A 23,608-nucleotide genomic window follows, 5' to 3' on the forward strand; every position below is an offset into this window, starting at 1 on the left:
CTCATCCGTTCGAGAGTTATCGTGCGCACCAGCCAGCCAGACAGACAGACGGACAGACGGACAGACGGACAGACAGACAGACAGACAGACGGACGGACATTACTAAATCGACTCCAAATTGTCTGAAACACATTTCGTCCAAACTTACTTGGGGTCTAAAACCATTATTTCGAATAGGCACATTTTGCCCGTATGAAAGTGTATATACCCTCCTTAGCATAAATGCTAAGGGTATAACAAATTTTAAAGAATCCACGAATTGAAAAATCTACGATTTGTGAAAAAAATTTTAAAAACTAACAAAATTAAAAAAATATATTTTTTTTAAAATTCACGAATCATCAGAACCTACTTTTAAAATAATCTACGGCTTCATAACGTAAAGTCTCTGAAAAAAATATTGGAAAAAAATTAACGCCTTCATGACAAATGGTCCTTGAAAAAAAAAACTTTTTAAAATATCCAAGCTTTCAGGACGAAGGGCCGTTTAAAAAATATTTTTTAAAAAGTCTACCTTTTCATGCCGGATTGTCCTTAAAAACATATTAGTAAAAAACCCCACGCCTTCACTAAAAAAATTGCTTAGTCCCCGCCTACAAAATGTGATGATGGAAATATCTTAAACTTACCAAAGAAAATAAATCATTCTTAAGGTCGCCTTTAATATTTATTTTATAAAATAGTAGTAGTGTATTTTTTCAAACTCACCTGATCTTGACAAAAATAACCGAAACCAATTATCCCAGCTATGGCCAAAAATAGGCAGATGGCAGTAATTGTTCGTATTTTTGAACGGGGTTCCATTTTTTGTATTTCATAAACACCGCGTGGTAAAAGTAGAGCAAAATCACTGTCAACTTGAACTGAAACGTTTTTGTGCATGTCCTTGACGTTGATGACGTTGCCGAGATTTTTGTTGTTGTTGCTGTTGTTATTGTTCGTGGTAGTGTTGCTGTTGTTGTTGTTACTCTGGATGTGATTGAGATTCTTTGTATCACAAGATTGAATGACGATGCTATCGCTAATGTTGTTGTTGCTGCCGATGTTTGTTATTGTATCCTCAGTTTTACTGCTACGACGACTGCTGTTGCTACTACTGCTGCTATTGTTGTCTATGCTACTACGATGACTGTTGATGGAATTCGTTTTTCCTTGCGTTAAAGGCATTATCCAACAACCAGATCAACCATTGAGCCGCAATGAAATGTTAAAACTTAAAAGTGTGGAAAGAAAATGTTGCAAGGACGATAGCACCAACACCACCGCACGCAACACGCCACATTGAGGAGGAGGATATAACAAAAACAACATTTAAATGAAAGCAAAATCAAAAGCAAAAGATGATAATGGGGAGCTCTGCCGGCGGTTTGAATTTAATGGAATTTTTTGTTAAGGTTTTCCTTTTCTCTTTGTGTGTGTGAAGAAAGAAATTTAGGGCTATAAGCCAAGAGGATATGCATTTAAAGATGGTGTGAAAGTTTTTATTTGATGTTTATTTCTTGTTGAGCTTTTATCGGTAATGTTTTTGTTCAAAATTCAAATAAGTTGTGTGAGTGAAGTCATGGTGTTTTAAAATTGTTATTTTTGCGCGATTTTGTTCAATTCCGACGGCAGTGGACATTCCTGAAAACAAAAAGAAAAAAAGGATTTTTATTACAAATAGAAATATGGAGTGGATATAAGAAATTAACACTTAAGAATATTTATTAAAAATCCCAGTGAAGCAATTAAACACTTTTTGTAGATCATTGGTATAAAAAAGGCCCCCAACTATTTTACTTTTTAAAAACCAAGATTAAAAAAAATATTTTTTAAATCCACGATTTGTCAAGTTTTTTTTTTAATCCACGATTTGTGAATTTTATTTTTTAAATTCACGATCTGTAAAAACATGTTTTAAAAAAATCACAATTTTTGGAAAAAAAAATTACAATGTCCAAGATTTGTAAAAATATATTTTTAAAAATCACGATTTGCAAAAATATATTTTTTTAAATTCACGATTTTTTAATTGTTTTTAAATCCACGATTTGTTATTTTTTAAATCCAGGATTTGTGAAAACAAATATTTTTTTTAAATTTACCATATGTGAACAAATATTATTTAAAAAATTCACCATTTGTGAAAAATGTTTTTAAAAAATACACTATTTGTTAAAATTTAAAAAAAAAATATAGGATTTGTAAAAAAATATCTTTTTAGAAAATTCGGGATTTGTAAAAAAAGATTTTTTTTAAATCCAGGTGAAAAAAATCATTTTTTTAAAAATCCAAGGTCTTGAAAAAATATTTTTTAAAAAGCCACGATTTATTTATATAAAATATTTTTTTAAGATATCCACGAATTTTGAAAAATATTTTTTTTTAAATACACGATTTTTGAAAAATATTTGTTAAAAAATCCACTATTTAAAAAATACTTTTTAAAAAATCCATGATTTTTGAAATATATATTTTAAAACATAAACGGTTTTTTAAAAACATATTTTATATCCACGATTTTTGAAAAAGTATTTTTTAAAAAAATGCATGGTTTGTGAAAAAATATTTTTTAAAAAAAATCCATGATTTGTGAAAAATTATTTATTTTAAAAATAAATATATTTTTTTAAATTCACGATTTGTGAAAAATTATTTTTTTTTTAAATATATTAAATATTTTAATTGGTAAAACAATTTTATAAGTCCACGATTTCTGAAAAAATGTTTTTTTAAAAATTCAACGTTATGTAAAAAAAAAAAACATTTTAAAAAATCAACGATTTGTGAAAAAAAATATTTTTTAAAACAATCAAAGATTTGCGAAAAAATATTTCTTAAAAAATTTACGATTAGTAAAAAAATATTTTTACATAATCTTAGATTTGCGAAAAAAAAAACATTTTTTTTTTAAATTACGATTTGTGAAAAAGTATTTAAAATAAAAATTACGATTTGTGAAAAAATATTATGTTTAAAATCTACAATTTCTGAAAAAAATATTTATTTAAAAAAATTAAATTAACAATCAAAACACCTGATTTGTGAGAATTTATTTAACTCGCGATTTGTGAAAACTTTTTTTTAATTTAAGAATTGTGAAAAAAACATTTTGGAAATTAAACAAGAGTCTTTAAAACTAAATCTATGATTTGTGAGAAAAAAATGTAAAATTCACGATTTGGAATTTGTTTTTTATAAAAATTCAAAATTTTTGAAAAAATCCAAATCCAGTTATTATTATATAAACATTTATTATTATTTAAAAATTTCCGGATTATAGAAAAAATATGTTTATTCTTTGAAAAACAATTTTTTTAATCAAAATTTTTAAAAAAATATTCTTGTGGCCATATTTTTATTGCTTATAAAACGATTTTTTTTTATTTTCCAATTTGTTAAAAATATTTGTTATAATATACATAATATATTTCAGATATAATTTCAGAATCGAAATCTGAAGTATGATTTTGAAAAATATTGCAAACGTTTTTTTAAAAAATGAAAAATTTTTATAAAAATTTTTTTTATAAAAAATATTCCTCAAAAAATGTCAAATTTTTTGAAAAAAAAACATTAAAAAATCCTAATTTTTGTAAGGAATGATTTGAAAAAAATTTTATTGTGATAATATTTTTAAAAAATCACCAGTTCCTGAACAAAATGTAACAATTTTTGAAAAAAAAAATTAAAACAGTTGCAATTTTAACAAAATTCCCAAATTACAGAAAAAAATTTCATATTTTTGAGGAAAGACGTTTAAAGGTATTATCACCAAAAAAAATACCAATTTTCGAAAAAAAAATTTAAATGTTTCCGAATAAAAAATATATTGAGAAAAAATTCCTAATTTAAAAAAAGTTAAATAAGTCCCAATTTATGAAAAAAAAATTTCCAAGTTTTCGAACAAGTTTTAAAAAACATGTTTCCCAATTTTTTCCAAATATATTTTAGATATAATTTCAGAATCGAAATCTGAAGTATGATTTTGAAAAATATTGCAGGTTGTAAACAACCCTTTTTTTAAAAAAATGAAAGATGTTTAAACATTATTCTTTAAATAATCATGATTTTTATATAAAAATTTCTTCAAAAAGTTTCCAATTTTTGGAAAAAAATCAAAATTTCCTAAATTTTGTAAGAAATGATTTGAAAAACATGTTTGTTGTGTTTAAAATATAAAATATCACCAATTTCTAAAAAAAAAATAAAAAAACTACCAATTTTTGGAAAAAATGAATGTAAAAAAACTCCCAAAAATTATTTTTAACAAAATACTTAATTTAAAAAAATAATTTCAGATTTTTGAGAAAAAACGTTTAAAAGAATTCCCACACATTTATAAATTATAAAATCTCCAATTAAAAAAAATCCAAATTTTTGAAAAAAAACATTTTTAAAAATTTTAAATTCGGAAAAAAAAAAAATAATGAGCAAAAATTCCTAATTTTAAAAACAAAAAATTAAAAAAGTTTTAATTTTTCGATGAAAAGTTTTCAAAAAGTTTTTAAAAAACACGTTTCCTCAATAAAAATATATTTCTTATATATTTTCGGAATCGAAATCTGATTTTGAAAAATATTGCCGATTTAGATAGATAAAAAAAATATCCTTTTCCTTTTAATTCGCAATTTTTGAAGATTTTTTTTTTTTTGAATTCACGATTGTTTAATAGATTTCAGATATAATTTCTGAATCGAAATCTGTAGTGCGATTCTCTAACTCATTTTTTGAGTTACCGACAATTGTCGGTAAAATTACAATGCTTATAATTTCGGTAATTACCGATGTTTTTCGGTAAGTTAGCGACGAATAAAAAGCAGTCGTAAAATTCTACCGATAGCAAGAGTGTTGTCAACTTTTATTTAAACTTTTCATTCATAATTTTGCGTTTTAATTTTACCGATTTTTGTCGGTAACTCAAAAAATGTGTTAGAGAATCCCACTACTGAAGTATGATTTTGAAAAATATTGCAGGTTGTTATGTAAACCCAGCAAAAATACTCATTACAAATTGGCCTACTTTCTCATTATTTTAACACGGGCATGTCATAGGGAGTAAGTACTTATTTTTTGGCCACTAAAAAGTAGATAAATAAGTAGTTACTCCCTGGTTACTTCAAGTCGAAACTACTTATTTAAATACTTATTGATTTACTTTTAAGTGCCAAAAAATAAGTACTTACTCCCTATGACATGCCCGTGTTAAAATAATGAGAAAGTAGGCCAATTTGTAATGAGTATTTTTGCTGGGAACAAACGTTTTTTTTAAATTGAAAATTTTTTGAAACTTATATGAATAATCTAGATTTTTATAAAAAAATATTCTTCAAACAATTTCCAATTTTTGGAATAAATTTAAAAATGTCTAAATTTTTTAAGGAATGTTTTGAAAAAACATGTTTATTGTGATAATATTTTTAAAAATCACAAGTTTTTAAAAAAAATTTAAAAATTTTTTGGAAAAAAAAATAGTTTAAAAAACTTGTTAGTTTTTGTTAGTCTTGTTAACAAAATATTTGCTCTGTTCCAAAACCTGCAAGAAGCTACTATTGTTTACTACGATAACATTCCTTCCTTTATGTTATCAGAAAAAAATAGTAAAAAATAGTAGATTCTTGCAGTACTGGAACAGACCAAATATCTACAAAATTCCCAAATTGAAAAAAAAAATAATTTCAAATTTTTGAGGAAAAACATTCAAAGGTTTTCTCACCTTCAAAAAATTCCCAGTTTTTGAAAAAAAAAATAACATTTTAAAATAATTTCGGAATAAATAATATGTTGAGAAAAAATTAAAAAAAGTTAAATAAGTCCCAATTTATGAAAAAAATATAAATTTTTGGAAGAAATGGGTTTAAAAAATACCCAAGTACCAAACACGTTTCCCAACTTTTTAAAAAATATATTTCAGATATACATATTTTCAGAGTCGAAATCTGAAGTATGATTTTGAAAAAACGTTGCAGATTTTTAACAAACTTTTTTTTAGACATTGAAAATTTTTGGAAAGTTTTTCAATAAATAATCTAGATTTTTATAAAAAAAAATTCCTCAAACGATTTCCAACTGTTGAAAAAAATTCCAAAATTTAAAGATTTGAAAAACATATTTGTTGTGAAAATAGTTTAAAAAAATATCAATTTCTAAATAAAATTAAAAATTACTAATTTTTGCAAAAAAAAAAGTATTTTTAAAAAAATCCCAATATGTTAAAAAAATACTTTTAACAAAATTATAAAAGTATTTTTAAAAAATCCCAATTTGTTAAAAAAATGTTTTTAACAAAATTTCCAATTAAAAAAAAATAATTTCAAATTTAAAAAGAAATATTAAAATAATTCTCACATTTTAAAATAATATTTAAAAAATTTCCAATTTTTGAAAAAAAATTAAAAAATCATGATATTGGTAGCGATCAGTAAAAATTTTGCAACACTGTCAGTTCGTTTTGAAAAAACATTACTCTCTGTAATAGAGGGTAATAAATGAAGTTGAGCTAATGCGGGAATACTCCAATCAAGCAATCAAAATTCCCAATTTTTGAAAAAGGTATTTTTAAAAATTTAAAAACATATAAATTGAAAAATTCATTTTTTTTGAAAATAATATTAAAAAAATAACTAATTCTAGAAAAAATATTTAAAAAAACCCCAATTTATGAAAAAATGTTTCCAATTTTTGGAAGAAAAATTTTTAAAAAAAAATAATTTAAAAAAATTTAGTTTCAGTGTTTTATTTAGAAATGCACTTAAAACTAAAAAATAATTTGTCGCTTAGCCTCAATAAACATATTTTTTCTCATGATGGAATCTCTCAAATAAAACGCTTGCATTTAAATTAGGAATGGTGGCAAAATTAAACGGCAAGCGTTTTATTTTAGAGATTCTATCATGAGAAAGAATATATGTATTGAGGCTAAGCGACAAATTATTTTTTAGTTTTAAGTGCATTTCTAAATAAAACACTGAAACTTAATTTTTTTAAATTATTTTTTATTTTTAACTTTTTAGTAAATACATTTTTTGACCACTGAGATCCCCAAATGCCGAATTACAGTCCATTTGAGCAGAAAATGTAGATTAAAATGCTTGAAATTGGGTGTACATTTAAATGGATGCTATATTAAACCTTGACCTACGTCCACAATTTTTAGTGGGGAAGTTCCTGGACTATTGAGAACTCCAAATGCCAAGTTACAGCAAATTCGGGCTAAAACTGAAGTAGTCGGGTGGTACCGTTATATGGAGGCTATAGGAAAAAAAATGGACCCATATTGATTTTGGTTTTATATTCATGTATTGTCATCTAAATCTGAAAAATGTGCAAAGTGTTAGTTCGATTGGTCAACTGCAACCGTGCTAAAAATCAGTTACCAGATTTTAAAAGGGGGTCAAGTTAGACACCGTAAAAACACTGTAAGAATGGACCAATATTAGTTTTGATTTCATATTCATTTATTGTCATCCAAATCTGAAAAGTGTGCAAAGTTTCAGTACGATTGGTCACCTGCAACTGCGTGAAAAACGAGTTACCAGATTTGAAAAGAAAAATACCGGAAATCGGGTGGTACCGTTATATGGGGGCTATAGGAAACAATGGACCCATATTTGTTTTGGTTTCATATTCATGTATTGTCATCTAAATCTGAAAAGTGTGCAAAGTTTTAGTTCGATTGGTCAACTGCAACCGTGTTAAAAATCAGTTACCAGATTTGAAAAGGGGGTCAAGTTAGACAACGTAAAAACACTGTAAGATTGGACCAATATTAGTTTTGATTTCATATTCATGTATTGTCATCCAAATCTAAAAAGTGTGCAAATTTTAAGTTCGATTGGTAAACTGCAACTATGTGAAAAATGAGCTACCAGATTTGAAAAGCAAATTAGATAAAACACTGTAAAAATGGACCAATATTGGTTTTGATTTCATATTCGTGTATTGTCATCCAAATCTGAGAAGTGTGCAAAGTTTTAGTTCGATTGGTCAACTGCAACCGTGTTAAAAATGAGTTACCAGATTTGAACTAAACACACACTAAGGCAAGTTAAATAAAACACTGTAAAAATACCCAAATTTTCGAAAAAGTTTTCAAAAACAACTTTGTTGAAAAGAAAGTAAAAAAACCACAACACGTTTTCTTAAAAAATCCACGTTTGTGGGAATGGAAACATCAAATAAATAAAAAAAACACAAATCTAAAGAATCATAAATCCCCTGTGTTCCAAATATTCCTTAAGTAGTCCATGACATGAACTCATTTTTACGGCCTCTTATTTTATGTATCTGTCTCCACATCGCAGACGATGACAAAACATGTTGGCAATGTAATCTGATAAAAAAAAAAACCGTTGTATGAATTGAAGAAAAATAACAAAATGTTTTCATTTCATTAATTTTTAGTTCAAACTCCAAATCCTTTGCCTTTAACAGAAATGTTTGTCTGTCCTGCTAAGGTACAATGAATGCCTACATTGAAATAAACAAAAAAACAAATATTGCATTTACCAAACAAAGCCGGAAATACCCTTTTCAGCTCTTATTTTTTTGCATAACTTTCTGTTTTTAGCATTCAATTTTTTTTTCATTTTCAACCAAAAAAAAAAAGGAATCACATTCACTCAAATAAAAATGGAACTCATTTCGTTTGGTGTATGGGTGTGTATGAGTCTTTCTACAAAGCTATGAATTTATACTGTTTTTTTGTTTTGCATTCCTGTATTCAAAAGGATGAAACTATGATATTCCTGAAAAAATATCCAGGATTGTTGTGTTTCATTCATTACTAAACTATGCTCTACAACGGTAAATGCTTTACCACCGTGTTTGTTCGGTCAGTTTGTGTCCCAGCAAAGATATCATTGCTACGTATAGAGAAATATTTATGTCCGTTTTCTCTAATATGATTCACTGAGGGGATTTGAATTCAAATTCATTCGAATTACATACTGCCAAAACCGTGTTAATATAGACATTTTTGTTTGATTGAGGAGAAAAATTAATCAAATATTTCCCAAAAAACAGAAATTTGGTAGTAATTCGAACAAATTTGAAATCGAATCGCCTCAGTGCAACAAGCCATTAATACAATTCGTCCGAGTTTTAGTCCAATTGGTTTTTTTAGACTTCTGCGAATTGATAATTTCTACTGAGGAAGATCCTTGTTTCAGTCCTCTTGGCAGAATTCTCACAAATGTTGATACTTTTGCTTGTGTTGCACTCATAAAGTTATTGAAGAATTCGCCATTATGGAACCGATAGAAATTTTAAAAATATTTACTGGGTAAGTTTTCCCATTTTCTTTCACTACAAATTTTCATTCAGTTTTTAAAATGCTATTTCAGCTGTGATGATTGTTTTTCAGGGATATTTTTGTTTTTGGTGCAATAAACCGTAAATAAAAAATTGTTAAGCGTTTTTATTTTCGCTCACAAAGTAAAATTAAGTTTTTAGCTCTTATTTTAAGTTTTTTTTTTTTTTTTTTTTTAACACAAAGTGGATCATTGGGTGGTTGGTTGGCTGTAAACGGCTGCAACACATTCGGCAACGTCGATTAAACGCACAGGCTTTCTATCCTTCTGGTCTCTATTAAAAACGTCTGTTCAAAAGCATTTCTATGAAATTTTCCCAAAAGCTGTTTCAAACAGAATATTAATTAAATTTCGAATGACTGTGTTATGGGACACTGAAGTCAAAGGAAATGATGAGGTCTGGAATTTTCTTTAGAAATTGTATAACCATGGTTATATGAGAGTTCAGTTCAATTTAAGGCTTTAGGCAAAGGAGCGTATAAAAATTTCGATAAAAATGTGACTCATCGAAACAATGGTTTCGGACCCCAATATGTTTTGACGAAATCCGTGTCAGGCATTTTGATGTCGATTTAGTTCTGTCAGTCCCTTGTTGTTGTAACAGTGTTTTATTTTATGTTTGTAAGTGTGTTTTCTTAAAAAATCCACGATTACTGAAAAACTTTTTTTAAAAATCCACGATTATTGAAAAAAATATTATTTAAGAAATACACGATTATTAAAATAATATTTTTTAAAAATCCACGATTATTGAAAAAAATGTTTTTTTAAAAATCCACGATTATTAAAATAATATTTTTTAAAAATCCACGATTATTGAAAAAATGTTTTTTTAAAAATCCACGATTATAGAAACAATATTTTTTAAAACTCCACCATTATTGAAAAAAATATTCTTTAAAAAATCCACGATTATTGAAAACATATTTCTTACAAAAGTTTACGATTATTGAAAAAATATTTTTTAAAAAATCCACTAATATTGAAACAATATTTTTTAAAATATCCACGAATATTAAAACAAATAGTTTTTAAAAACTTTACGATTATTGAAAAATATTTTTTAAGAAATCCACGATTATTGAAACAATATTTTTTTAAAAAATCCACGATAATTCGATTATTTACGATTATTGAAAAATATTTTTTAAAAAATCCACGATTACTGAAAAACATTTTTTAAAAAATCCACGATTATTGAAAACATATTTGTTAAAAAATCCACGATTATTGAAAAAAATGTTTTTTAAAAAACCCACGATTATTGCAAAAATATTTTTTAAAAAATCCACGATTATTGAAAACATGTTTTTTAAAAAATCCACGATTATTGAAAACATATTTTTTAAAAAATCCACGATTATTGAAAAAAATTTTTAAAAAATCCACGATTATTGAAAAAATATTTTTTAATAAATCCACGATTATTGAAAAAATATTTTTTAAAAAATCCACGATTATTGAAAAAATATTTTTTAAAAAATCCACGATTATTGAAAACATATTTTTTAAAAAATCCACGATTATTGAAAAAATATTTTTTAAAAAATCCACGATTATTGAAAAAATATTTTCTAAAAAATTCACGATTATTGAAAAATTATTTTTTAAAAAATCCACGATTATTGAAAAAGTATTTTTTAAAAAATCCACGATTATTGAAAAAATATTTTTTAAAAAATCCACGATATTTTTTAACAAATCCACGATTATTGAAAAAATATTTTTTAAAAAATCCACGATATTTTTTAACAAATCCACGATTATTGAAAAAATATTTTTTAAAAAATCCACGATTATTGATAAAAACTATTTTTTAAAAAATCCACGATTATTGATAAAAACTATTTTTTAAAAAATCCACGCTTATTGAAAAAAATATTTAAAAAAAACACGATTATTGAAAAAAATATTTTTTATAAAATCCACGATTATTGAAAAAAAAATATTTTTTAAAAAATCCACGATTATTGAAAAAAATATTTTTTTAAAAATCCACGATTATTGAAAAGCTAGTTTTTAAAAAAGCCATGATTATTGAAAAATATTAAAAAAATCCACGATTATTGAAAAAAAAATATTTTAAAAAATACACGATTATTGAAAAAAAATATTTTAAAAAATCCACGATTATTGAAAAAAAAATATTATAAAAAATCCACAATTATTGAAAAACTATTTTTAAAAAATCCGCGTTTTTTGAAAAAAAAATAAATAAAATACGAAGATTATTGAGAAAATATTTTTTATAAAATCGACGATTATTTAAAAAATATTTTTTATAAAATCGACGATTATTTAAAAAATATTTTTTAAAAATCCACGATTATTGAAAAAATATTTTTTAAAAAATCAATGATTATTGAAAAAAATATTTTTAAAAAATCCACGATTATTGAAGAAACATTTTTTAAAAAATCAACAATTATTGAACCTGCTGACATGCCTCGGTGGGGGGAGTCCTACCCACCATATGGTTATTAGGATGGCTCTTACGTCAACACCCGAGCAAATACTGCAACGAAAGCATGCCATGTAGAGGAGGCAGCCTGAGAAGGTACCCGGTTGCAGTTCTCAGGGCGGCATTCTGACAATTTTGAACATTTTTCCATTGCGTTGCCCTTAAATTCTGTCGGTTCGTCTATCTGTCTGGTGCGCATGATAACTCTTAAACGAATCAACCGGAAAAATGGCTAGAATATCTGAAGCAATATAACATTGTGACAGTAAATTGTGGGCAATGGTTAAATCACCATGTAATCCGCGAAATAAGGACGTTAGAATGACTGTTCCTTCCAACGGAGTGACAGGTCTAAAGAGATGCGTGTGTTATTTTTGCCCACAACTTATAGAGCATCCCGAGAGCGATAGACCGAAGAGGTGTGTGCTACGCCGTATAAAAGCCCTCACAGATGAGCGATGATGACAACAATCGAAAGGACTGACTCCCAAAATTAGATCCAATTCTAAGATGTACTACGTCGTTCCATTCCTACATGTACATATGTACACTGAGGTGGCAGCCGCTGGCCGGAACGAAGATGTTGTGTAGTTCCGAGTCAATCCGGTACGAAAGATCCCGCTGCCGTGGGGTTATATGCGCATCATGAGATGTGGCATTCGGCCCTCGGAAACGACCAGAGAGGTACAGCGCTGGCTGAGCAGATTGACAGCACGGTCAATGAGGACGCCCCTACCAGAATTAGAGGTGAGTGTCACAGCTCGCCAGATATAACCATCGTGTCACCTGGTCTGACAAATGACGTTACCTGGCAACCCGTCATTTGCCTTGAATCAGACCATCTCCCCATAATTGTCTCCATTAGCAGACCACCCGATTTCATTACCCCTGAACGCCGCACATTCGTCAATCATAAGAAAGCTGATTGGCCGGGTTTCGGAGAGTTCACCAATCACCGCTTCAGAGAACTGCCCAATCCTTCTGATGTTCGGGTAGCGGAAAAGACGTTCCGAGACATCATCAGTGCTGCAGCCGCTCGCCATATCCCTGCTGGTTGAATACCCGAAGTAAGACCAAACTTCCCAGCAGAGGCGACGGGATTAGCAAATGTGCGTGATGAGCTTCGTCGAACCAACCCCACTGACCCCAGAGTCAGGGAGCTGACACTGGAAGTTAACAGGCTGGTCGGCAAGAATAAGCGGAGCACGTGGTTAAATCATCTGAAGAGTTGCAACATTGGAGCCGGTATAGGTGGATTGTGGGCAACGGTTAAGTCACTCTCGAACCCTGGAAGAAGGGAAGATAGGACCTCAGTCACGTTTGACGACGTTACGTTGACTGACCCGAAGTGGTGCGCAAGTAATTTCAATCGATAGTTTGTCGAGCACCCCGAGAGTGACAGGGCGAAGAGAAGAGTATTACGTCGCATCAGATCTCTTCCTGCCGAGGAGGAACCACCACAGTTTACAATGGATGATGTTGCCAATGTCATCAGGAACGCTAAATCATCCAAAGCGTTGGGCCCTGATGGAATCTCCATGGTAATGCTGAAGCAGCTGGATGAGCCGGGAGTGGATTATCTCACTAAAGTTCTGAACTTGTCGCCAGCAAAAAGTGAAAAGTCCAAACCCCGTAGAGTGAAACAGGGATTTCCCCAAGGTGGGGTGATATCTCCGGAACTGTTTAACCTCTACCTCTCCTGTATTCCGCCCCCCTCCAGACGGCATCGAGATCGTAACGTATGCGGATGATTGCATGATCCTGGCGTAGGGTACCTATCCTGATGACATTTGTGAGAGGCTGAACAACTATTTAACCGATCTTACCACCTTTTTCCATTCGAGGAATATGCGGATTTCCGCCACAAAATCAACAGCCACTCAGTTCACCACATGGACAGCGCAGTTTGGGAGAGAATGTCATGGTCGAATGTAGCAGAATTCCGACCACAAACTGCCCCAAAATTTTAGGGGTCACATTCGACACTACTTTCACGTAGTGCGCGCATGCCACAGCTATCTGCGACAAACTGAAAAGTAGGAACAAGGTCCTCAAGTCCCTAGCCGGCAGCACTTGGGGTGCAGTTAATGAAACCTTGTTGACCACATATAACGCGATAGGTCGGTCAGTGGTAAGCTATGCAGCGCCAGTCTGGTCCCCGAGATTATGTGATACGAATTTGAAAAAGATTCAAACTTGCCAAAATGCCGCGCTGAGAACAGCAACAGGGTGCCTCCTCAAATCTTCTGTGGACCATCTACATGAGGAGGCAAAGATTCTTCCAGTAAAGCAACACAATGAGATGCTTTCGTTGCAGTACCTGCTTGGATGTTACCGTGTGAGCCATCCCAATCACCATCTTGTGGGTAGGCCCGACACATTCAGGCAGATCAGGAAGGATATCCATGCTCCAGAGGGACAGGTCCAACGATACAGGAGAGAACCCCTAGATCAACAAGCATATCAAGCAGGTTTAAATAGTATTTACACGGATGCAGTTGCCAAGGCCTTAAGCAATTATAGTTTGAATAAAATCCTCGAAATACATCCCCCATCTATTGCAGCTGAGGAGCGTCAGCTGCCACGACAAACTAGAGTAGTTTTGGCTCAACTACGCTCGGGATATTGCAGTCGCCTAAATTCTTATTGGGCTGAAATCGACCGCGCCGTGCAAGACATCTGCCCAGTATGTGGCATGGGCCCGCACGACACAAAACACCTTTTCAACTGCCCACCCAAACCTACTCATCTAAATCCAGTGTATCTGTGGTTACATCCCATCGAAGCAGCCACTTTCCTGGAACTGGAGATAGACCCAGAGCCAGATTGAACAGAAGAACGAACACACAACATAATAATAAACACTGTTACAACAACAACAACAACGACATAATTTTTTTGTGCGTAATTCCATCCTTCCTGACATAATGGCCTAAACGTTGTAAAAGATGATTATGGTTTAGACTGCGTAGATTGTATCTTTGGACAGTGGACTAATTATTATGATACCTACCCCACAAACGGATAAAATGTTTCTTCTGGCACTTACGAAAATGCTATTTCTTTTTAAAATTCGGGATCCGTTCATTATCCATCCATGTGCTGCCATACGCTAAGGACATTCAGCTGTGGTTTCCTTTTTGCTTGATTTTTATTTTAAATTTTTACAGAAATGCCCTCAAGTCTCATGACATAGCCATCCTTTAGTCGTGGCTGAATACTTTCACCTATGGACATATCTAAAACGCAACGCCTAGGAAAATCTTTTCTGATAGCAATTTCTTCCACCGATTCATTGGATATTTAAACGCCCACATCTCGCCCGAACTTTCCCCGAATACATAAATTTATATTGTTTTCATCAGGATACAAAAACCAATAGGTATGTTCTGAAAATTTTCACAAAAAGCCGAGTGGTGCGTGTAAACCAACCACCCTTGCCTAATCTTTAAATTGCATCATTATTGCCCTCTTTGACGCTGCAAAGAAACAATTGTTTAAATTTCTTCGCTTGTAATTCATCATAGGTACACAACAAGTGTAAGCAAGCAACATTGCCCTCACCTATCAATTTGTTTGAATTGCTTCTAAATACCAGCAGTAAATGAATAGTGGCGCACAAACAAATGGATATTTCATGTCTCCAATTAAACAAATCTATCTATAAATCCATACGAAAAAATCCAATGCAATGCAATTTCCACATGGCTGACTGGCTGAGGCTACATAGAAGCACAAATTCCAACCGGCAAATCTTCACAATTTTATGTGTCTGCAAAGCAATTAATTCTAAGAAGAAAATCATTGAGGCGAGCACTTGCTCCCACTCCCTGTTCCCTTGTCGGGGGGTTTAGGAACATAAAATCGGGTCGGGGAGCGAGTGAGTTAAATGCCTTTTATGTCTTTATAAAACAAAATTACATCTCTTTTTGCTTGCATTTCAATAATTTTACAAAGAAGCACCACAAAAATAGAAACAACAAAAAATTGTAACAAAAGAAGATAACAAAAACAATAAATGGCACAACAAAAAGGAAAATGAAAGAAAACAGCTGAGCGAGCACACTATGTAAAATGTAACAGAAAAAATCACATTCACTGAGATTCACCTTTTCACCTCTCTTGGTGGTAAATTGTAAACAAGTAGCATGACAAAACAAATACAAGTGTTGCCAATTAGATGATTTTTTTCTTATTAGAAATTACGATTTTTGAAGAAATTAAAAGTTGTGTTCCAGAACTAAAAAAATTTTAAAATTTTTACAAGGTTACAAGCATGATATATTTTTTTCTCAAAATTATATATCCCAAATATACGATGAGTATTGCTGTTACATTAAATTGTTCTACCATGCCTTACAGCCATGGTACAATAAATAAGGTAAAGTATTCAACAACAAATACAACTCGACAACAACCACATAGAAATTTGTTTTTGTTTGTAAACAAAATAAGGAAATGCCTGAAATGCCTACAAATTATTGGAATTTAAAAACTAATATTTTTTTCACATTTGATTGAATATTTTGGAAAACATGAATGAACATTCGTTACATTTTCAATTTGAATCTTTCCACTTAAATTATGCATTTAATTTCTCGCAGAAACTAGAATTCTGGCAAAATGTTTGGGTTCGCTGGAAATTCATTGTGAAAGGAGAAGCTGTTTCAATCTATAGTTTTTGAAATAAAAAAGAAAATGTTTATTAGGGCTTTACTGCATTAAAATTTACAAATAATCTTAAAAAAAGTTTCAACCATAGTATCAGCTAACTTTGTGTAAAATTGAATTGAGCTAAGACCATTTATTATGTCGGAAGTTAACTTTTTGTTAGTGAGGGTATTTCATTCACAACCGAAAATGCATGCCTTTTAAGAAACAAGTAAAACAAGAAATACCTAGTGATACCCTCAACCTGTGTGGACTGAAATACTTTTTTCCCAAAAAAAAAAAAAAAACGTATGTATTTACGGGGGGTTTTCAAAATTTGGGCGTATGCACCGACCAAAGTATGGATCGGATTAAAGCTTAAAAAATTTGCGGGGATATCGATAGATAGGGCTTTTTTGTCCCACTAGCCTGCGAAAAACATAATATCGCTGTAAACGGGGCCACTAGGTAAACCTTCGGTAAAAATGTCCAAATGATCCTCGAACCACACAAAAATGTTGAACATTTGTATGGGTGGTACCACAATGATTGGACAGATCTGGCCCAAATTTGAACATAAACTAAGTTTCGACAATATTTATAGATCCAAAGTTTGGACCAAATCGGTTGCTAGGTATATGAGAAATCGCGCATACCATTTTAGCGAATATTTTCGAACTTTTGTGGGGGAGGTACCAGATGGAGTGGACCTATAAGCACCACCTTCGAATTTCATCTAATATTCGAAGAAATAATTCAATATCCAAAGTGAGGAGGAACGAAGCATTCGGTTCGAGCCCTCCAGCCACTACATATGGTGTCATAGGGACTTTTTACAACTTTCGGGCTGTTTTCTCAAGAAGTATGGACTTGCCCCTGAAAAAACTTTTTACTGCCGCAATTGAGGCTTCGAATTTCAAGTTGCTTCACAAAAATCAAAGCGATTCGAGAGCAGGTCTTAAAATGAATTTATCCAAAATTTTGTGTGGGAAGTACACGAAGAAGTGGACAAATATGGTTCGTATTCAAACCTGATCTATATCTGGTAGATGATATATTAGGATGTGTAAAGTATGGACCGAATCGGTCACTTCATTCAAGAATTATCGCGCGCAAAATTTTTCCGAACATTTTTGAACTTTTGTGGGGGAGGTACCTGAAGGAGTGGACCGATATAGATTATCATCGAACTTAACTTGAGTTTGGACAAAATATTGCGAAGGCCAACTTTTGGACCGAATTGGCAGATCCGTTCGAGAGTTATCTTGCGCTTCAACCACTACACACGGTGTCATGGCAGTTTTTTGCAACTTTGAGTCTATTTTCTCAGGAAGTATGGACTTGCCCCTGATGAAACTTGTACAGTCGTCGGGGGGGCAGTGAATACAAGTTGCTACAGCAAAAATCAAAGCGATTCGAGAGCAGGTCCTAAACTGAACTTTTCCCAAAATTTTGTGGGAGAAGTACCCGAAGGAGTGGATCGATGGAATCCATATTGGAACCTCATCTAAGTCTGGTAGAGATTTAAAGATGTGAAAAGTACGGACCAAATCGGTTACTCCCTTCAAGAGCTATCTTGCGCACAAATGTTCCGAACATGTTCGAACTTTTGTGGGGGAGGTACCGGAAGGAGTGGACCGATTTAACCCATCTTCGAACTTAAACTAAGTTTGGACAAAATATTGCGAAAGACAAATTTTGGACCAAATCGCATCCGTTCGAGAGTTATCGTGCGCTCCAGCCAGACAGACAGATGGACGGACATTGCTAAAACAACTCCAAATTGTCTGAAACACATATCGTCCAAACATACTTGGGGTCTAAAACAATTAGTTCGATGAGGCACATTTTGCCCCTATGAAAGTGTATATACCCTCGTTAGCATAAATGCTGAGGGTATAAAAATTGGTCTCAAGGTGCAAAAACTCATTACCGTGGCTTGTCCCCAGCCGTTTTGTGCTCAAAAAATTCCTTAAAATATCTTAATATTATTTGAAAAAAATCTCACACGAAAGCCTACTTACTGATCCTTAAAAAATATTTTTGTTGATCAAAAAAAGATATTTTTTTCAAAAATCTGCGATTCTTAAAAGAACCACAATCAAAATATTTTTAAAAAACCCACTGTTGTTCTTAATTTTTTTAGAAATCCCCTTTAATAACTTTATTTTTTCCTCACATATATAGCTAGCTCTGAGTTTACGTGGGAGTTTCTAAGGAAAAAGTTCTTGGCATAAATTGATTATTCTACCAGCTGGCGAAAAAATCTGACATTTTTACAACTGGTAGATCTTCTCGTCCTGATTACAAAAATATAAAGTTTTTCGGGGGGTGGGGGGAGGGAGGGGCGAGATTTGCACCTGTCCATAGGAGAAAGTGTTAGACCCCGGCCGAAGACTGGCTACTTGGAAAAAATTACAATTTAAAAGAACATTTTGTTCCTGTGCCCGAGATTTGCACCTGTCCATGATAAAGTCGTAAATTCCCGGCCGAATGCGTGCTATTTATAGGTACATTGTATTGTATGTGATAGTGTATTCTGTAAGCTTTACAATGGTACCCATATTGTCATTATCCGTTAAAAAATAAGAGAATTTACGAAACATTAAAAGCCCATATCTCGGGAAGTATGAATTTCACCCCGAAGAACTTTATATTTTTGTAGTTAGGACGAGAAGAGCTACCTGTGGTAAAAATTTCAGATTTTTCCGCCAGTTGGTAGAATAATCAATTTTTTTTTCATTATACCCTCAGCATTTATGCTAACGAGGGTATATACATACACTTTCATACGGGCAAAATGTGCCTCATCGAAATAACGGTTTTAGACCCCAAGTATGTTTGGACGAAACTCGTTTCAGACAATTTGGAGTCGATTTAGCAATGTCCGTCCGTCTGTCAGTCTGTCTGTCTGGCTGGTGCGCACGATAACTCTCGAACGGGTGAACCGATTCGGTTCAAATTTTGGCTTTCGTAATATTTTGACCAAACTTAGTTTAAGTTCGGAGATGGGTTATATCGGTCCACTCCTTCCGGTACCTCCCCCACAAAAGTTCGAAAATGTTCAGAAAATGTGTGCGCACGATAGCTCTCGAAAGGATTAACCGATTTGGCCCATACTTTGTACATCGTGAAATTTCTACCAGACTTAAATGAGGTTCCAATATGGACTCAATCACAAAATTTCGGAAAAGTTCAGTTTAGGACCTGTTATCGAATCGCCTTGATTTTTGTTGCAACAACTTTTATTCACTGTGCTCAATACGACGGTACAAGTTTCATTAGGGGCAAGTCCGTACTTCCTGAGGAATTAGCCTGAAAGTTGCAAAAAAACCCAATGACACCGTGTGTAGTGGTTGGAGCGCAAGATAAATCTCGAACGAATCTGCAAATTCGGTCCAAAATTTGGCCTTCGTAATATTTTGTCAAAACATGGTGTCAGTTCGAAGATAAACTATGTCGGTCCACTCCTTCAGGTACCTCTCTCACAAAAGTTCAAAAATGTTCGGAAAAATTGTGCGCACAATAACTCTTGATGGGTGTGACCGATTTGGTCCATACTTTACACATCCTAATATATCTACCAGATATAGATCGGGTTCGAATATGGACCATATTTGTCTACTCCTTCTGGTACCTCTCACACTCAATTTCGGATAAGTTCACTTTAAGACCTGCTCTCGAATCACTTTGTTTTTTGTTGAAGCGATTTGCATTCGCTACCTTCATTACGACGGTAAAAGTTTTTCTCAGGGGCAAGTCCATATTTCTTAAGAAAACAGCCCGAAAGGTGTGGTAGCCACGATAACACTATGCAACACTGAAAATGCAAACAACTTCTAGTATGCATTTTTGGAAAGTACATATTTAGACTATAAAAACCCTATTAAGGTTTTGTCCGGTCAGATCCAGTTCGGATTTTATGGCCTCATCTAAATCGGGCTAAATCTACACTTTTTTGCATTTATCAGGCCTTTATCTCAGAAACGAATATGAATTTGGCCTTGCTGTCTTTATAAATATTGTAGCCCTAAACTAGTAAAACTTATCTTTTGAAAAAAACCGCGTAAGAAAAACTCCATCTAGGGCATCAAAATCTATAAAATATAGAAAATTTTACATAATTGCTGAAATTCTGGTCAGTATCGACTAAACTATTGGGAGTTGAACCAAGTAACCTGTTGCAAAAATCTTCCAAATAAAGTTCTCAACAATTCTTTAAAACATTCTGAAACTCTAAAGTGCTTACTTCATGCTGTTTCAGTGGTATTTTGCATTATATCTTTTACAACACGTATTTCGAACACAGTTCACATCAACAGTTTATTCTCGCATTTCGGATTTCTCTACATTATTGACATTTTTATTAAATCGTCGTTGAAAAAATGTACTGAAAACAACGGCATAGATGCATTTTACAACAATGACATGTTCTGAAGAGTTGTGTATTACATTCTAGGGAATATTTGCAGAAATATTCAGAAAAAATTAACGGTTTTGGAGATACGTTGCGAAATGTATAAAAATTATTGTGGAATTTTTACATATCTTTTGAAATTTGAGGCAATAAATGTAGTTTTTCGAGTTCATTGTTTCTCCAAATATTTTACTCTTGTCCTTATCTACAAATTTGCCTCAGAGGTCAGAAGAATATTCGCATTGGTTTCAGAGATATAGCCCCGAATTTCTTTAAAAACTCAATATTTAACCATGTTTAGATGGGGCCATAAAATCCGAGCTGTATCTGACACAACAAAACCCAATTAGGGTTTCTTGTCGTTTGGGTCTGTACTTTCAAAAAATCCTCAGTTCGAATTGTTTGCACAAGATCACCTTAAAAATGTTGCACAGTGTAACTCTCGAACTGTTCAACCGATTTGGTCTTCGTCATATTTTATCCAAACTTAGTTTCATGGGGCAATACCGGTTCACAACTTCCGGTACTTCTCCCCAATATTTAAAAATTTCACTAAAATGCTAGGACAATATCATTTGAATGGGGCAACCAATTTGGTCCGAACTTTGGTTCTCCTAATAATTTGTCAAAATTTAGTTTAACTTCTAAAATGGCCCATTTGTGTCCTAGTGCAGTTAATTCCTAATTCACATTTTTGTTGGCAAGTTCAAATGTTCAAAAAGGGCCACAAAATTCTTAAGAGACCCTAAATACATTCGATCTGTCCGTAGATGAAAGTTTCACTTCACATTGGCTGAGGGTATATCTCTATCGGCAAAGCCGACTGACACTTTTTTACTTGTTTTTATATTTTTTATTATTTCTCATTACAGCCATTTAACTGTATGTATGTAGGTATGTTATTCCACAATAAATTATACGTTCAAATGCAGGTTTAATATATCTAACTTATTCAAATTCCGCGTTTTTTGACAATCGATCACACGTTAACAACACTGTTGTTATGAGACAGATACAATTGTCACAAAATGTACAAAATGTTTCATTAACGCAACCAAACCAATTGGAATTTGTTCTTATTTAAGATAAATTAACATAAAAACTTTATATGACAGCAACAATTATGAGACCCTCTCGTAGTTGAAGGTGAGACTGGACTGACTGGCTGACAGACAAAAAATTTCAACACATTTCAACTTTTGACTAACTTTTTGTTTTTGTTTTTTTATTATTATTATTAATTTTCATCTCAAACAGCTGCTCATCTCAGTGAATTTATGAGCTCATAAAACCGCACGACAAAACTAATAAAATTCGACGCACAGACAGACTCTGACTATGAGCAGCAGGGAACGAACAAACGGGGCTGGTCATAGACAGCACAACACATAGCACAACCAAAGAACTCCCTCCTCCATGCACCACACACCAAATATCTTTCACCTTGAATTTATTGAATGAAGCAATTTCTGACGTAGTTGTTGATTTTTTGTTAAAATCTTTTATTCGTTTTGTATTTCAATTAAATTTTGGTGAAAGGAATTTCTTGTTACCTTTGTTAGTTTCGTCGTTGTTGTTATTTGTTAGATTCTAATAACCATAAAAAGGCAACCACAAAAGACCGCAAAATTATTAATGACACCTTTCCATTTGTTTATAACAAAACGCACACACATAACAAATTTATGGCCATAACAAAAGTTCTAATTTGTGGTTTATTTACATTTTGTTTAACACTTTTTCATCTCTTTCGTTTTGCTGCACTCTTTCGTTTATTCTTTCACCTTGCTTTTTGAACACAAAATTCGCATTACTTTTATTTTGGTCGTTGCTTTTATTTTGCACTGATTTTTTTGTTATTGTTTAATATTCAATTAAACAAATTATTAACATTTTCTTAGCTTCTTTATAGGGAGGACACATTACGTTATTATTTTCTTTTTTATTTTATTTCTTTCTTCTTATTTAACATTTGAGATTTATTGGCAAACATTTTTTTAACACAAACAACCTCCTCATCATCTCACAGACTTTGCCATTGAACAATTGACAATTCTTCCAGATTAAGACGCATTATTTCATTATTTATAGATAACTCCCGCACATATTCCTTTTGTTGAATTAAATAATTAACATTTTTCTCTCGTATTATTAATAAATTCAACATTTATTTTATTTATTATTTTCTGATTGTTTATATCTTTCATTTACGAGACGGCACATATTCCGAGATAAAAAATTCTTGCGCTACATTTCTTCCGTCGAATTTTTCTGAACGTTTCTCACGAGCTGTCAAAAACAAACTGTCAGTTCTTTAACATTTATCTTTCTCCTCAATTCAGCATTGCCAACTTTGTACGTTTGGCAACGCAACGATGATTTGTTGCCACGAAATTGTGGGTGCTTTACACAAAGCAATATGTTGTGGTTGAGTGAATTGCACAGTGTGCAAGAGTTAAGAGGGTTATTATAGATTTTGTGAAAGAATTTTCAAAGAATATTTTGAGAGGATTTGTTTAAGAATATTTTAAAGAGTTAACAGACCAATAAACGTGGACTTTTGAAAAATATATTTTTAAGCAGATAACAGACAAATAACTGTGGATTTTTTAAAGATTATTTTCAAGTGGTTAACAGACCAATAATCGTAGATTTTTTGAAGAATATTTTTGAAAGATTGACCGACCAATAGGAGTGGTTTTTTTGAAGAGTTAACAGAGCAATAATAGTGGATTTTTAAGAACATTTTCAAGGGGTTAACAGACCAATATTCGTGGTTTGTTTAAGCAA

General features: G+C 31.7%; 1 protein-coding gene across 1 annotated transcript in view; it reads right to left on the minus strand.

Annotated features, from left to right (window-relative positions):
* Hs6st (heparan sulfate 6-O-sulfotransferase) overlaps positions 1-23,123 on the minus strand; it is a 278,735-nt gene extending 255,612 nt beyond the window's left edge. The window contains exons 1-2 of the mRNA XM_073974201.1: positions 22,372-23,123; positions 709-1,623 (exon numbers count right to left, since the gene is read on the minus strand). Coding sequence (XP_073830302.1) covers positions 709-1,167 — 459 coding nt within the window. The 5' untranslated portion in view covers positions 1,168-1,623; positions 22,372-23,123. The remainder of the gene's footprint in view (positions 1-708; positions 1,624-22,371) is intronic.
* Positions 23,124-23,608: the final 485 nt, after the last annotated feature.

Source organism: Musca autumnalis, unplaced genomic scaffold (genome assembly GCF_047663935.1).
Source record: "Musca autumnalis isolate F117 unplaced genomic scaffold, ASM4766393v1 scaffold_1, whole genome shotgun sequence".
NCBI lineage: Eukaryota > Metazoa > Arthropoda > Insecta > Diptera > Muscidae > Musca > Musca autumnalis.